This window comes from Aureobasidium subglaciale (genome assembly GCF_000721755.1).
Source record: "Aureobasidium subglaciale EXF-2481 unplaced genomic scaffold scaffold_17, whole genome shotgun sequence".
Classification (NCBI taxonomy): domain Eukaryota; kingdom Fungi; phylum Ascomycota; class Dothideomycetes; order Dothideales; family Saccotheciaceae; genus Aureobasidium; species Aureobasidium subglaciale.
In genome coordinates, this window is record NW_013566978.1 from 251038 (window position 1) to 266146 (window position 15109).

A 15109-nucleotide genomic window follows, 5' to 3' on the forward strand; every position below is an offset into this window, starting at 1 on the left:
GCTTCCCCACATTTCGGGAGGGGCCGAGACAAACATGAGCATGTCATGGGGCGCGTCGCAAACAGGCAAAAGAAGGCAGAGCAAAGCAAAGCAGGCGGTCACCATGTTGAACAAGGCGACATGGAAGATCCTGCTGCTCAACTGCATCAAAACTTGCAAGATGCCGTGAGTGATGCTCTCGCCATGCGTCGACCGGTCCTTCACCATCTTAGTGCCGACACAGCATGGCTGCTCATGATTCCTCGTCCAATCGCTGCGACCAAGCGTGGTGGTCGAGTCTACTTCAACATCCTGATCGACCCCTGGCTCTCCGGAACACAGACCGACTACACAAGTTGGTTGAGTAAACAATGGCATTCTGAGAAACCTCGAGTACCGAGCATCGCTGCGGTAGAAGATCTCATCCGCGAGACAGAGTCGCTGGCCAGTGGACTACGCCTTGGTAAAGGCAGGAAGAGCATTGCAGACGTTGCCGCAAGTCATGAACATGTTGAGACATTCATAGATGCTGTGGCCATCAGCCACCAGTTCACCGACCACTGTCATGAACAAACCATGAGAGATGTGCACCCAGATGTGCCCGTCTTTGCGATAGAGGTAGGAAGGTCGAGACATCAAGAGTGTGCCCTTATACTCATTCCGCGACAGAAAGCAATCCCACTGATCGAGTCATGGAAACATTTCCGCGTAGTCCAGACGATACCACACTTCTCCCACAATCCCGACTGGCACGCGACATCAGTACCCCCTTTGCCCGAGTGGCTCGGCATCTCACGACTCGTAACGAGCAGCGACATGCTATACTTTCACTCGGCGCTGATGATCACCTTCAACAACCTTCAGAGCGGTCAAGCTTCCAGAAGAAGTAGCTCACACCAATACACAGAGCCAGAAGAGGAAGACGAGGCTGCGGAAGCAGTCATCTATACACCACATGGTATACACAGTTATAGCGAGGACATCGATCTTGTGACCAAGGCCAGTCCACCAATAAAGACGCTGGCTTTCATGCATGGCCTCGAAGACGTCAGCCTCAGAGCGGCACAACAGCTTAACCTGGGAGCACACAATGGACTGCAAGCGCAACGGAAACTAAAGGCCGGCTACTGGGTTGGTACACATGATGAGGATAAGAAGGGCACGGGGATTGTGGGCTGGTTACTCAAGCGGAAGAAGATCAGTGTCAAGGATGCTGTAGCGAGTGAGAAGGAGCGAAACACAGGCTCGAGGAGGAAAGACTCAGTGGGCGACGAGGTGATTGGATCGTTCGAGGGAGTCAATTGGGTGGACGTTGGAAATGGAGAAAGCCTGGTGCTACAATGAAGCTGGTCTTCATGCTTGCACACATGTACATGAATGGCCGTCTCGTGCCTGGATGATCCCCCTTGTCTCATATATTCTTTCCCTGATGTGTTTGTTGGAATATACAGATATTTGGCACAATGACGCGGTGCCGGAGATTAGGTGGAATTAGCGCAGTGGATGCGGGATGGCTGTAGAGGGCAATCAAGGCGCCTTCCATGTCACCAGCTGGCCATTTGTGTCGACATCGACATGTCAAATATCACACAATGAGGACAGGATCGTGGCGAACCGTGTCGCTCCTCTTATTATGCCTCTTATTGGCCCTCGTCAATTGCCAGAAGGTCGCACTGGAGCAACAGGATCCATCTCATCCCGACGTGACGCCGCATATTCCTAAAGGCCAACATGGCTCGACACACGACAAGCTGCCGCCACATGAGCTGAGTGAAGCCGTCAAGGACGCTCTGAAGGCTCTACGCAAGATACGTCCTGCAACCAGTCGCCTCGCACGCCTTAGCAAGCCATCGGGCGTTGTGGGCACCACGATCCACTACGCCAAAGAGTTGTTTGTCCTCCTCTTCATGAACCAGCCCGGCCAGAAAGACCTCCTCACCACCGACGATACTCCTCCACCTCTTACTCCCGCTCTGTCTCACGCTGTCACCCTACTCCAACATGCGGCCGAACAACAGGATGTCGATGCCTTGTGGCTGTTGGCAGAAATGAACTTCTACGGCAACTTCACCTATCCGAGGAACTACTCGCGCGCCTTCGAATACTACCAGACCGTGGCGTACTTGAACGGCAACAGTTCTGCCCAATACATGCTAGGTTTCATGTACGCCACTGGCATTGGAAACGCCGTTCCGCAAGATCAGGCCAGAGCTCTTCTATACCATACCTTTGCTGCTGAGCAGGGCGACATTCGCTCTCAGATGACTCTGGCATACCGTCATCATTCTGGAATCGCTACTCCAAGGGATTGTGAAGAGTCGGTACATTGGTACAGGTTGGTCGCAAAACAGGCCGTTGACTTTTACAAGTCCGGCCCCCCTGGTGGCCACTCGTTGGTGAAGAACGCTTTCCGTTTGGTCGATGAAGATGGAGGAATCTATGGTGAAGGAGCTAGCGTGAGCAGCTCGGGCCCAAACGCAAAGACTGGAGGGCCAACATCAGATGCGTATGCCGATCTGGACGACGTTCTTGAATTCCTCGACTTCCAATCAAGAAAGGGCGACCTCAAGGCCACCTTCAACCTTGCTAGAATCTACTACGATGGCTCGAGGGGACTGGCTCGCAACTTCCCCGAGGCAAAGGACCATTTCATGCAGGTCGCTAGACTATACTGGACCACTTCTGGAAAGGTCAAGTCCGACGTTTCACCTGCTGTTGAGAAGCTAGCTCCAAAGGCTGCTGGCTACCTGGGTAGAATGTTCTTGCGTGGAGAAGGTACAGAACAGAGCTACACCAAGGCTAAGATTTGGTTCACTCGTGGTATTGAGCATGGTGATGCACTGTCACAGTACTCCATGGGAGTCATGTACATGGAAGGACTGGGCGTCCCTCAGAACTCTGTCAAGGCTGCCGACTACTTTTCTCCCGCTGCTGATCAAGACCTTGCGGTTGCTCAAACGAACTTGGGCATTCTATTTATGGATCAAGGCGATATCCACACTGCGAGAAGTTACTTCGACCTGGCTGCTCGCAACAGCCATATCGAGGCCTTCTACTATCTGGCCGAGTTGAGCGACCAGGGTGTGGGTCGTGACCGTTCTTGTGGTGTGGCTTCCGTCTATTACAAGATAGCTGCGGAAAAGGCAGAGGTTATCCACTCGTCATTCATCGAGGCAAACGAAGCTTACGATCGCGGTGATCTCGAGACTGCAATCATCGCCTACATGATGGCTGCCGAGCAAGGCTACGAAACCGCACAAGCCAATGTCGGATATCTCCTTGATCATACGCGCCCACGCTACTCGCTCCCGTCCATCTTCCCATTCCTACGCCGCCGCGTTGACGCAGTCAGCGATGCGGCTCTTGCTCTGATCTACTGGACTCGCTCAGCTAGGCAGTCAAACACTGACGCGCTGGTCAAGATGGGCGACTACTATCTTGATGGCATTGGTACTACAGCTTCGCCTGAGACCGCTGCTATGTGTTATCAAGCCGCTGCCGAAGGAATGGCAAGTGCGCAGGCCATGTGGAATCTTGGTTGGATGCATGAAAATGGCATTGGAATTGAGCAAGACTTCCACCTAGCCAAACGTTTCTACGACCAAGCACTTGGAACAAACGCCGAGGCTTATCTGCCCGCAAAGTTGAGTCTTGCAAAGCTGAGGCTGCGCAGTTGGTGGAATGGCGTCAGTGGTGGCAGTGTCAATTCTATCAGAGATGAGCCTTGTAAGCTATTCCGTCTCACCACATCCTTGAACCTAGCTAACTGACTTCACCGCAGCAACAAAGCCTAGCCGCTCTCTTAGCCAATGGCTCAACGACTTCCTCGAAGCTGACGCAGCATACTACGCCGACCACTTTGAAGCCGATGACTGGGACGACGCACACAATCACATGCCCGGTGGTGACGACTTCTACGACGACGCTACGGATATCGACGATGGCTTCGTGGAGATGTTTATGATCGTCGGCCTTGCTGCCATGCTAGCGTTTTTGGTCTACTATCGCCAGCAGCGACAGCAGGAAGCTAGACGCAGAGCAGAGCAGCAAGGGGCAGAGCCAGCAGGTGATGCGAATGCGATTCCTCCTCAGCAACAACAAGATCAAGGATTCTTCCCACCACCAGGAAATCCAGAGTTTGCTAATTGGGTTGCTGGCGGTGTGGGACATTAGCACGTGTTTCTCGGTTTGGGACGTTGGTATTGGTTGGTCGCATTGTTTCTCTTCTTCCTTATCCCCAACGTATTTGACCACATGCTGGAGGATTAGATCGTTGCGTTGCATAAACCATCATTAGCGAAGTAGCGAAAGCAGACATATCGTTCATCCCACTACTCTCTCGCTCGTTCTTGTCCTCTCCTCTCTCTGCTTCCTACAAACGACTTCAAGCAGCGAAAAAGTCCTTCAGCTTCCCATCCAACCACGCCACATCCTCTGTACTCTGTCCCGGCCCACCAGCCCAATGTCCCCAGATACTGGGAAAAGCCTCACACTTGCCAGTGCCCTCCGTCATACAACTGACTTCATACTCTGAATCCTCTGGTGGAAAGTACAAGTCTGTCCTGCCTGGCAGGATGAGAGCTTTTGCTTTTATAGCGGCCATTGCGGCAGGGAAATCATTCTTGTAGGGAGGTTGAGCGGAACAGTCGGCGGATTGCCAGGTGTAGAGCATGGTTAGCATGTTTTCCGGGTGTTTGGAGAGGGCCCAACCTTCCCAGAATTCGACCATGAAGCTGTGTGGGGAAATCACGGAGCATTAGCAATTCGAAAGATTTGAGGGGGGGGATCAAGGGGGGAAGGGGGGAGGGAAGTAAATACTCACGTTTCCAAGTCTTTGTATCCCAAAGCCGTTTCGAATAGTCGTTTGCGATAAAAGGCTTGACTGAAACCCCATCCTGCATATACTCTTCCGAGCGCTTTTAGCCCTGTTGCTGTTTCTTCTTTGGTCCAGTTTTCTTCTTTTCCTCCTTTATAGCTCTGGCCTTTACAGATACCGGAAGACACACCACCCTTGGCAGCCACCAGAGCCGTCTTTACACCCTCCAAGAAAACCTGATTGTGCAGACTCGTCTTTGCAGAACCACAAAATGGGATGATCTTATCCATGAAATCCGGGTATTGGGTTGCCCATTGGTAGGTTTGTCCTGCTCCCATGCTCCAACCCAGTACTGCAAAAGCGTGAGAAATGCCGAGGTGTTTTGTGATCAAATCATATTGAGCAGCGATATTATCGTAAAATGTTACTTTTGGGAAGGGCGAGAGAGATGTGTTGGAGGGAGAGGAAGATTGGCCGTTTCCGAATAGTGCTGGGATTATTATGTAGTAGTTTGCAGGGTTGAGAGTCTTGTCGGAGCCGATGAGCCATTCATTGTCTGAGATTACTGTTTTGTAGCAAGTCAAATTAGCTCTCTTCCTGAAGGACATTTTGGTGAAAGGCAAAGAGGAAGCTTACATCCACTATACCAAGTTGGATAAATGATTGCTGGAAGTGATTTATCCCCAAAAGTCTTGTATGCTATCTTTGCTGACGGAATAATCTCGCCATTCTTGAGCTTGAAGTCACCCAAGTCGTAGGTCTCAAAGTCTGACATGATGATTGTTACAAGACTCTTGGAGTTATAGCAAAGAGAGAGAGAGAGATGAGATGGTCAGATCAAGGCGTTTGGTGAGCTGTCAAGTAGATGTATCTTTTGTTATCTTACCCCGCCTACCTGTGTGGCCGAGGGTTGTCAAACCTTCCTTGTCAGGACATGGGGATTTTTTGGCCTATCTCAGGGTCCAGATTTGGATACTCGTCTCGATGTCGAGGCACGCCATGTTTGACATGGCTACGATATCCATCTTCGTGTCCCGAAGAGTGCCATTGATTCTAGAATCAATCGATGAGCCTTGACTTGCACTGACAAGATACTCACCCCACGGATAACCCCTTCTCCACGCACGGACACGAAGCAATGACAGCAATGACATCGATAGTGGCACCATGGCATATATGTGCGGTTGAGAACATCAATATCAGTTTGTCATACTCGGAGTATGCGACACAAAGCCTCGGGGCAACTTGAGCTTCACGAAACGCATTGAAGCACAACCGGTAACTCGGGTATGTGATAGAACACGTATGCCATAGACTGCACAGCGTCACAAAGGTAAGTCATCAGGCATCTCCGAACCATCATTCCTTCGCACCTTCCACTTCAATCACATCTTCCGAACATCCAAAAAAACCCCAAAAGGACATTTCATGGCATAAAAAAAACGAATTTGAATACGCTACAATACCAACAATTCTACGAAATCTACCCCACCGACAATGTCATCCACAACAACAAAAACCACAAAATCAGACCATGATCAGCCAGCCTTCCCAACCACAGCAAACAACCTCTCCTCCCTCCTAAAATACACCTCCCACGCCTCTGGCCACGGTCTAACCTCCCTAGTCTCTTTACCCCCAGGTTCCCTCTTCGCACCTATAACATCCTACACCCCCCACCCCCACCCGGAATGGCACACTCTCCAAGTATCTCCAACATCCCACATCTCCCTCGACTCTGCATTTACCTATCTCAATCACTCCTGTGCCCCTAGTCTGGAAATCGACACTAGCAAAATGGAAGTCAGGGTTTCTAGGGATAGAGAGTTGAAAGAGGGGGATATGTTGAGTTTCTTTTATCCTAGTACGGAGTGGGAGATGGATAGGGGGTTTGAGTGTTTGTGTGGGGAGGAGGGGTGTGTAGGGGAGGTCAAGGGGGCCAAGGAGATGGAAAAGAGGGAGCTGGAGAGGTGGTTCATCAATGGGTATATTTGGGATTTGGTACAGGAAAGGAATAGCAAGACAGACAAGGAGGCGTAGAAGAGTCGATGCGAGTAAGAGACATTGACCAGAATGGAGCAAGAGAGACTTGGATGGAGAGCAGCACAAAACAGATGGAAGAAGGGCCAAGAATTGGTCTTGCTTGGTATTGTCTGCTACTTGGTCTATGTTGTCATGAAATGCCACCCATGCATGCTCAACCAAACGCCAGTACTCCTGCTAGAAGCCAGTGAAGTGTAGATCGGCCAAGCCAACATACCCTAAGAGAAGAAAAACGCCAGTTTCGTGAGAAAAACGTTCGCCGGGATGAGAAAAAGAGGCCTCTACAGCTGGATATCGTTGTTGAGCAAGCGCACCTCCTCGCCAGGCTTGAAGGCAGGGAGACCGATGTACGGACAACCGTCACATCTGAACGCATCTCCCAAAGCGCAGTTGCCACAACTGCCAACCTTGCCTTGGACAGTAAAGTCGACCTCGGCCAAGTCATCGGTATCCAGCTTCATGGTCTTGAGTGCGCTGTCTGCAGCCTCGCGCTTTGCCTTGTCTTCGGCGTCGATCTTTTGCTTGAGTCCACAGGTGCAGTCCTTGCATGCGCGTCTTCTCTTTCCGTTGGGCTTGCAGGCCTCGGGGATGTTGATGGGTCGTTTACGGTCCTCTTCGCTGAGGAGGGTGTTGGGGTCGATGGTAGATCCAGCCAAAAGCTCCTCTTTGGTCGGCAATTCCATCTCTTCATCCTCGTCGTAGTACTCAATGTCCAGGTCATCGCCCATGTCGAAGCCGACTCCTGCAGGCGCCGAGTACGCAGCAGGCTGAGGCGTCTGTGTAATACTCTTGTTGATAGCTTCGATATTGTTCAGTGGCACAGCAGCAGCATTCGCCTTCTTCTTCTTGCCAAAGCTCAGAGTGACAGTCTGCGCAGCCGCTGCAGCAGGCTTAGCCATACCACCGCTAACATCCTGAACCAGACCGGCAAGAATAGCCTCCGTCTGCTCCGACGACGCCGAAGCACCAAACTGACCATCCTGGCTCTTCAACTTTCCACCAGCCTTGAGCGAAGGCACCACCTTTTCAACCACTGCTCTGTTGAGCGGCTCACGTGAGCCATCAACATTGGTGAGGAGAAGGACAAGATCGTATGTGGAAGCGGGAAGAGAGACAAGGCCAAGCGCGAGACGGTCGAGCATTTGAATGTCTGTGGCATTGCGATCGTGGGCTTCGACAATGCTGTTGAGCGCGTCGGGGTGTGAGGCGATTGAAGGTGGCGCGAGGAGAAGTGTTCGGTCTTGCGACTTTGCTTGTGGCGGCGCAAACGAAAAGTCCGATGTGTTGTCAATGGTGATTCCGGGTGCCATTGTGAAGGGATGTGGTGCGGTGTGGTTTGTTCGAGAGAGATGTGACTTGGTGTCTTGTACCAAGTTTGCTCTGAGCGCAAGAGAAACGCCTCGAAGTGGATCGTCGGTGGGGTCGAAGGATTCTTGTATTCGGAGACAAGGAAACAAAAGGGTTGCTTGTATGATTTTGGGAAAGTGAGGGATGTTATGCGGCAAGTGTGAGGTTAAGAGAATTGTTCAGGCGACAAAGATTCAACTACGCCAAACTTGACAGCAATAATTGCGCAAAAGGTGATTATCAATGTACAAAACCCCGCATATGACCAATCCCGAACTCTGACCAATCATAACGTATTTTCTTGCGCCGGTCTCGCTCAACCCATTTCACATGCTGACGGATCAGACGCCAAGCCCTCACGATAACTTTGTACCAATCTGGTCGTCTTATCCTACATCACTCAACACCGCGGAAATGCACTTGACCCTCTCCATCTCGTATTGCCTGTCATACTCGTTCAACATATCCACATGTCGAGTTTTGCAGCATTGATGCAAGAGTAGCCAAAATAAAAATGAAAAGAGTCATATACAATGGTCACATAGAACTTCCCGGAAACTCCTCTGCCCCGTTACTAGATATTATGAATGCCTCCGTCCTTTAACCGTGTCTGATTCATGCTGCCACCGAGTACCATATTACTTGACGATCTTGCAGATGAGATCCTGTCCGTCGACAGAGTCGGACTCCTTGACACTGAGCTCTCCGACCTTACCGGAGTGAGGCGCACTGATGACCATCTCCATCTTCATGGCGCTCAGAATGGCGATGGGGTCACCCTTGTTGACCTCGGCGCCCTCCTTGACTCTGAGCTCAACAACGACACCACTCATGGGGGCACCGACCTGGCTGCTGTCGCCAAGGTCGGCCTTCTTGCGAGACTTGTTCTCGACAGCGGCATGTTGGTCGTCAACAGTCACTTGACGGACTTCACCGTTCATTTCGTAGAAGACTTCCCTTTGACCAGTCTGCTCAGAAAGGGGGCCGATCGCCAGAAGCTTGATAATGAGCACCTTGCCCTTCTCAAGTTCGACGTGGAACTCCTCACCAATCTCGGGCTTGGCCAAGAAGTACTTTGTAGGCAGTACCGAAAGGTCTCCGAATTTCAGAGTCCACTTCTTGAAGTCCTCAAAGACCTTGGGGTACATGACATACGATGCGACGTCAGTCTCGGTGTAACTGCCGAACTGCTCCTTGAGCTTGTTGCGGACCTCGTCGAAGTTGACAGGGTCGAGGTAGAGACCGGGTCTCTTGTCCATCTTTCTGCGGTCGCGGAGAGCCTGGGAGCGCAGAGGCTCAGGGAAACCACCGTAAGGCTGTCCCATAAGACCCTCGAAGAACTCAAGGACCGATGAGGGGAAGTCGAGCTGCTCGGCCTTCTCAAGAACGTCATTGTAGCTCAGCTTGTTGCTGACCATGAATTGAGCAAGATCACCGACGACCTTGGAGGTAGGAGTGACCTTGACAATATCGCCAAGCAGATCGTTGGCTTGCTCGTAGGCCTTCTTGGTCTGTGCCCACTGCTCACCAAGACCTTGCTGAGAGGCCTGGAAGATGAGGTTGGTGAGTTGACCACCAGGAATCTCGTGCTCGTAAACCTCAGGGTCGGGACCAGTGAGACCGGCCTCGAAAGGTGAGTAGAGAAGACGAAGCTGGGCCCAGTAGTGGTCGATCATTCTCAAGTGGTGAGCGTTGAGACCGGGGTCGAACTCGCTGCCCTCAAGCGATGCAACGATAGCACCAATGCTGGGCTGAGAAGTCATACCAGACATGCTGTCAGTGGCAGCATCAACGGCGTCAGCGCCGGCCTGGGCGCAAGCAACCATGGAAGCAACACCAGTACCGGCCGAGTCGTGAGTGTGGACGTGGATAGGGAGGTCAGGGTACTTCTTTCTGATCGAGCCGATGAGCATCGTGGCAGCTCTAGGCTTCAGGACACCTGCCATGTCCTTGATACCAAGAATGTGAGCACCCATGTTGACAATCTTCTCGACGACACCCATGTAGTACTCGAGGTTGTATTTCTTACTGGGGTTGAGCATGTCACCCGAGTAACAGACAGTACCCTCGGCAACACCACCAGCCTTGAGGACAGCCTTGACACCGACCTCAAGCTGCTCAACGTCGTTCAGTGCATCAAAGACACGGAAGATGTCAACACCGTTCTTCTTTGCTTGCTCACAGAAGTGAGTGATGGCGTTGTCGGGAAGCGATGAGTAAGCAACACCGTTGGCACCACGCAGAAGCATCTGGAAAGGAATGTTGGGCACAACCTTTCTCATCTTGCGAAGTCTGTCCCAGGGGTCCTCGTAGAGGAAGCGCATGGCGACATCGAAAGTGGCACCACCCCAGCACTCGAGAGCCCAGGCGTTGCTAAGAGCGTAACTAGTCTCCTTGGCAATGTTGAGGAAGTCGACGGTACGGACTCTGGTAGCAAGAAGAGACTGGTGAGCATCTCTCCAGGTGGTGTCCATGATCAGACAGCCCTTGTTAGCTCTGACAGCCTTGGCAAAGGCTTCAGGGCCCTGCTCAACAATGATGCTTCTCCAACCCTTGGTGCAAGGCTCCGAAACATCAAGAACGTTCTTCTGCTCATCGTGAAGAGTGGGAACGATAACGTCGCCCTTAAACTTGGGCTCACCAATCTGACCCTTGATCTGACTGCCGTTGACGGCAAGGTCACCAAGGTAAGCGAGAAGCTTCTGGGCACGGTTTTGACTGTTGACCAGGGCGAACAGCTCGGGAGTATCATCGATGAAAGTAGTCCAGCATTCACCAGAGATGAAGGTAGGGTGAGTAAGGAGAGAAGCCAAGAAGGGAATGTTGGTCTTGACACCACGGATTCTGAACTCAACCAGTGCACGAAGCATCTTTCTGCGGACGATCTCGTAAGTAGATCCATGGCATGAACATTTGACCAACATGCTGTCGTAGTGAGGGGTGATGACAGCGCCAGCGAATCCGTTACCTGAGGCCATGTTAGCAAGATGTCACTGGACTAGTCAAGTTGTTGGTAGCTTACCTCCGTCCAATCTTACACCGTTACCACCAGCGGAACGGTAGACTTCGATTCTGCCAGTATCAGGCTGGAAGCCCTTAGTAGGGTCCTCGGTAGTAATACGGCATTGAATGGCGAAACCGCGGACAGAGATGCGGTCCTGAGTAAGACCCAGCTGCTCAAGCGATGCACCTGCGGCGATCTGGATTTGAGCAGCGACGATGTCGATACCAGTGATTTCCTCAGTGATGGTGTGCTCGACTTGGATTCTTGGGTTGATCTCGATGAAGTAGTGGCGGTTCTCCTGGTCAACCAAGAACTCCGCGGTACCAGCGTTGCGGTAGTTGACCGACTTGGCAAGAGCGACTGCGTCGTTCAAGATGGCCTGGCGGGTCTCCTCAGGCAAGTCCTTTGCGGGAGCAAGCTCGACGACCTTTTGGTGACGTCTCTGGACACTGCAGTCACGCTCGAACAAGTGGACGACATTTCCGTGGCTGTCACCAAGAAGTTGAACTTCAATGTGCTTGGGGCGGTACAGGAAGCGCTCAACGAAGACGGTACCGTTACCAAAGGCAGACTTGGCCTCGGATGTAGCACGCTCGAAAGCCTCCTTGAGCTCCTCTTGCTTCCAGACGACCCTCATACCACGACCACCACCGCCAAAGGCAGCTTTGATGATGATGGGGAAGCCGTGCTTATCAGTGAAGCCCTTGACTTCCTCGAACTTCTCAACGGGGCCGTCGGTACCGGGGACAACGGGAACCTTGCACTTGATGGCGAGCTCACGAGCTGAGACCTTGTCACCGAGAGCATCAATGGTGTCTGGTGTAGGGCCAACGAACTGTAGCGTATCAGCACATCTGCAATGCGAAGCTTTGAAGCTTTGAGACAGGTTTCAACTTACGATCATGCCAGCAGCCTCGACCTTACGAGCGAAGTCGGCGTTCTCACTCAAGAAACCATAACCAGGATGAATGAGGTTGACATTGTGTGCCTTTGCGATCTTGACGATCTCGTCGCTGGCCAGGTAGGCAGCGACAGGTGTGTATTCTCCTCTCTTGCCAATGACATAAGCTTCATCGGCCTTTTGTCTGTGCATAGACAGACGGTCCTCGTGACTGTACACGGCTACTGTCTGCAGCGAAAGCTCGTGTGCGGTACGGAAGATACGGATGGGAATTTCACCACGGTTGGCAACTATGTGAGGGTTAGCGATTACAGAGAGTGTAGCACGTCAGAGAGTGACATACCCAGAATCTTCTTGGCCTTCATGACCGAAGAGTTGGCGCGTAGACGTTCGTGAACAGTGTTTCGCGTATGGGTGTCGACGCCGTCTTCAATGGCCTCGTCATTGTTGTTGGAGGCCTTCATTCTCTTGAGAGCTTCGATGTCCGACATGTTGGCGGGTCAATGCCTCAAAGAGCTGCTATGTGACAGCAGCTGCTTTCCGGAGCTCGGTGATGAGGAATTGGAAGAATTGAGAGATAGGTATGCGGTATGCAGGGAGTGAAGGGGAGAGGAAGTGTTGATAAACAGACTTTCGAGTCACAGCTTGTGGATCTCAGCGAAAAAGCGATGACGGTGAGCTTATTCCAACTTGCTATCTCGGCCTTTGCTTGGAAGCTGCTTTGGTGCAAGGTGCTTTTGGCTGCTCTTGCCCCGCCAATCGGAGAAGCTGGCACGGAGGGCGCAAGATAAGGGCCGACACAGGCTTACTAGAAACAATTATGAGCTGAAAACTGCCTCTGAGCCGCTCTCAAGTCGATGAACTCGATCAACTATATTTCTATACCATCCATATAGCTATATAGCATCCATGAAATCATCCTCGGGCTATCATTGACCCCGCCTGACGAACCTGGAGAAACATTGTCAGTGCACTTGGGGCAGAGCCGACTGCTTTTCGTCACTTTTCGGGTAGAAACGGGGGATTGCTGTCCCGCGCTCCTTCGGCCGTCAGCACCGAAGATGGATCCTCTATCCGCTGCAACTCACCACTGCCTTGGGTTCCTCTCCGCTTTACTCCCCACTTGCTTGTCTCTACTTGCTTGTCTCTCGGGTCATGTGCGTTGCATTCTTGTCCTTCTTCCCCACCTCTGAGATCCTTGAAGGTGACTGTTTCGGACTCCAAGCTCTGGAACAATTTTCCCGTCTTCTTGGACGGCTGTTCATGTTGTTCCAGTGACCACGGTATGATCGATTTGACCAATATTGTGCTCGTTCAAAAGATGGAGCTATCAGAAAAATTCTCCGCCTTCTCCGCCTGATTTATCCTCCATCTCCGTATCAGCCTCGGTCGACCAGAAAGGCCCTCGGTCGTAGGGAGATGTGTATGCAGGACGATGTTTCTTGTTCTGGTTCGATGACCAACTAGCTGCAAGTTGCCAGGGTAAGGATGTCCAGGAAAGGTATAAGCAAATCTATTCGTTTGATACTATGAATAACTATACTCCCTTTCCTCTTCCCTTTCTTCTTTGCTTTCCACCAGCACTTTGGGGCCTTCGATAATCTTGATCTTTCTTCCTTCCCACCAGGACATAACACCTGCGATCATACTGACACCACAGCCTAACCCGATAAAGAGACCTGCTCCCCATGTCGGTCTGTCTATCCTGTTGTAGTGCCACATCATGTATGCCATTCCAACCTGGAAAAGAGTATTGAACACTATCAGCCATACTACAAAGTCGAGCTTCCATGGTGCTGTTGGTGGCGCGTGTTTGCCGGTAAAGGTTGGTCTTGCGTCTTCGAGGTGCTCCTCGCCATGTCGGGCTCCCATGCGGAACCAATCGTCATTTCTTTTCGCCAGCTTCTTCAAAGCGATACGCCCATTCTCGCCTCCCCAGCCAGCACGCCAACAGGCACACCACCACAAGTCTCTGAATCGCCAAGGCGCGAGTCCAAATGCTGTAAGGCAGAAAAGGGCATTCAAGATCTGCGAGTCGATTTCGAGCCAGATCTTACGTGGCGAGCTGTCCGCGTCACCGTTGTCGGGGTGATTCATCGCGGGTGCGGCCTTCAGGATCAGGAAGAATAACATGGCACCCCAGGCTACGACATTGAGTCCATAGATGGTGATCAAGAAGCCAGTGGGCGTGCTGATAAACTTCCAGGCTGCCTGGAAGCCATGCTTGACAGCCACGCTCCATGGTACTTTGTGCTTCTCCAGATCGTGTGTTGGCGGATCATAAGTAGGGCTCTGTGCGCCGTTGAGCTCAGATCTTGCATTCTTGTCCGTAGACGTCCTTGGTTCCGAAGGCGAGATTGATGTGTTTGTGTTTTTCCTCTCTTGCTGGGTCTGAGTTCGAACAAGGTAATCTTGCTTCAAGTCTTCGGCGTGGGCTACTCTGGCACTGTGCCCGTCCTCGTCAAAGACAATATTCTCTCCACCAACAACTGGTGACCTCAGGTCTTTCAAGTTCGGGGCGTGCGCAATCGCTGTTCCTGTAGCTTTCCACATTCCAAGTTGAGGGTTGAGATTGATGACTTTATTGGCGGCGCTGACAGACATGTTGCGTAGTCGTCCAACAGTGCCCTGGCTAGGTTCATCATCCTGAGGATTGTCCACGTTGTCTGCCATCGTACTACAAGCCGTGAGTTTGAGGAGAAGACACAATTGTCGGTTAGGGTCAGGACGTATACAGGTCGAAATGGTGTGACTGTTTAAGCACTTTGAGGTTTATCAACTCAATTCTGTTTTTTTGGCAGCTGTTTAAACACTGAAGCCCCGTTCGCCGCTCTTCAACGGTTTGGCTTTCGATAGCAGAACGTAAATATGCGTTTGGTAGCGATGATAGGTCAACAACCACATAGCTACCTACTTTGTTGATCCTGTCGGGAAGTCGGTGCCAAATATGTCCGTTGTACGGTCATTGCGGTGGGTGCGAATTTCCAGAAGCAAGACTGGACCGAGGTCGAAACATGAG

At 51.7% G+C, this 15109-nt stretch overlaps 7 protein-coding genes across 7 annotated transcripts; 3 read left to right on the plus strand and 4 right to left on the minus strand.

Annotated features, from left to right (window-relative positions):
• Nucleotides 1-45: 45 nt before the first annotated feature.
• Nucleotides 46-1323, plus strand: AUEXF2481DRAFT_6846 (uncharacterized protein; the record flags this gene model as incomplete). Its single annotated transcript, XM_013486270.1, has 2 exons — nucleotides 46-597; nucleotides 649-1323. 2 exons carry the CDS (start codon nucleotides 46-48, stop codon nucleotides 1321-1323), a joined length of 1227 nt encoding a protein of 408 aa, XP_013341724.1.
• Nucleotides 1324-1571: 248 nt separating this feature from the next.
• Nucleotides 1572-4152, plus strand: AUEXF2481DRAFT_6847 (uncharacterized protein; the record flags this gene model as incomplete). Its single annotated transcript, XM_013486271.1, has 2 exons — nucleotides 1572-3705; nucleotides 3761-4152. 2 exons carry the CDS (start codon nucleotides 1572-1574, stop codon nucleotides 4150-4152), a joined length of 2526 nt encoding a protein of 841 aa, XP_013341725.1.
• Nucleotides 4153-4363: 211 nt separating this feature from the next.
• Nucleotides 4364-6034, minus strand: AUEXF2481DRAFT_73986 (uncharacterized protein; the record flags this gene model as incomplete). The annotated part of the gene is made up of 3 exons (XM_013486417.1): nucleotides 5432-6034; nucleotides 4802-5360; nucleotides 4364-4712 (listed from the first exon to the last, which is right to left on the minus strand). The coding sequence occupies exons 1-3, from the start codon at nucleotides 5568-5570 to the stop codon at nucleotides 4364-4366; spliced, it is 1047 nt and encodes a 348-aa protein (XP_013341871.1). The 5' UTR covers nucleotides 5571-6034.
• A 48-nt stretch (nucleotides 6035-6082) lies between these two features.
• On the plus strand, nucleotides 6083-6977 carry AUEXF2481DRAFT_337134 (uncharacterized protein). Its single transcript, XM_013486448.1, has one exon. The coding sequence runs from the start codon at nucleotides 6293-6295 to the stop codon at nucleotides 6833-6835; it is 543 nt and encodes a 180-aa protein (XP_013341902.1). The 5' UTR covers nucleotides 6083-6292; the 3' UTR covers nucleotides 6836-6977.
• A 142-nt stretch (nucleotides 6978-7119) lies between these two features.
• AUEXF2481DRAFT_31347 (uncharacterized protein) lies at nucleotides 7120-8148 on the minus strand (the record flags this gene model as incomplete). The annotated part of the gene is made up of 1 exon (XM_013486309.1): nucleotides 7120-8148. One exon carries the CDS (start codon nucleotides 8146-8148, stop codon nucleotides 7120-7122), a length of 1029 nt encoding a protein of 342 aa, XP_013341763.1.
• A 675-nt stretch (nucleotides 8149-8823) lies between these two features.
• AUEXF2481DRAFT_67641 (uncharacterized protein) lies at nucleotides 8824-12554 on the minus strand (the record flags this gene model as incomplete). Its single annotated transcript, XM_013486411.1, has 4 exons — nucleotides 8824-11153; nucleotides 11208-12024; nucleotides 12088-12380; nucleotides 12434-12554. 4 exons carry the CDS (start codon nucleotides 12552-12554, stop codon nucleotides 8824-8826), a joined length of 3561 nt encoding a protein of 1186 aa, XP_013341865.1.
• A 1063-nt stretch (nucleotides 12555-13617) lies between these two features.
• AUEXF2481DRAFT_6851 (uncharacterized protein) lies at nucleotides 13618-14763 on the minus strand (the record flags this gene model as incomplete). The annotated part of the gene is made up of 1 exon (XM_013486272.1): nucleotides 13618-14763. One exon carries the CDS (start codon nucleotides 14761-14763, stop codon nucleotides 13618-13620), a length of 1146 nt encoding a protein of 381 aa, XP_013341726.1.
• Between the last annotated feature and the right edge of the window lie 346 nt (nucleotides 14764-15109).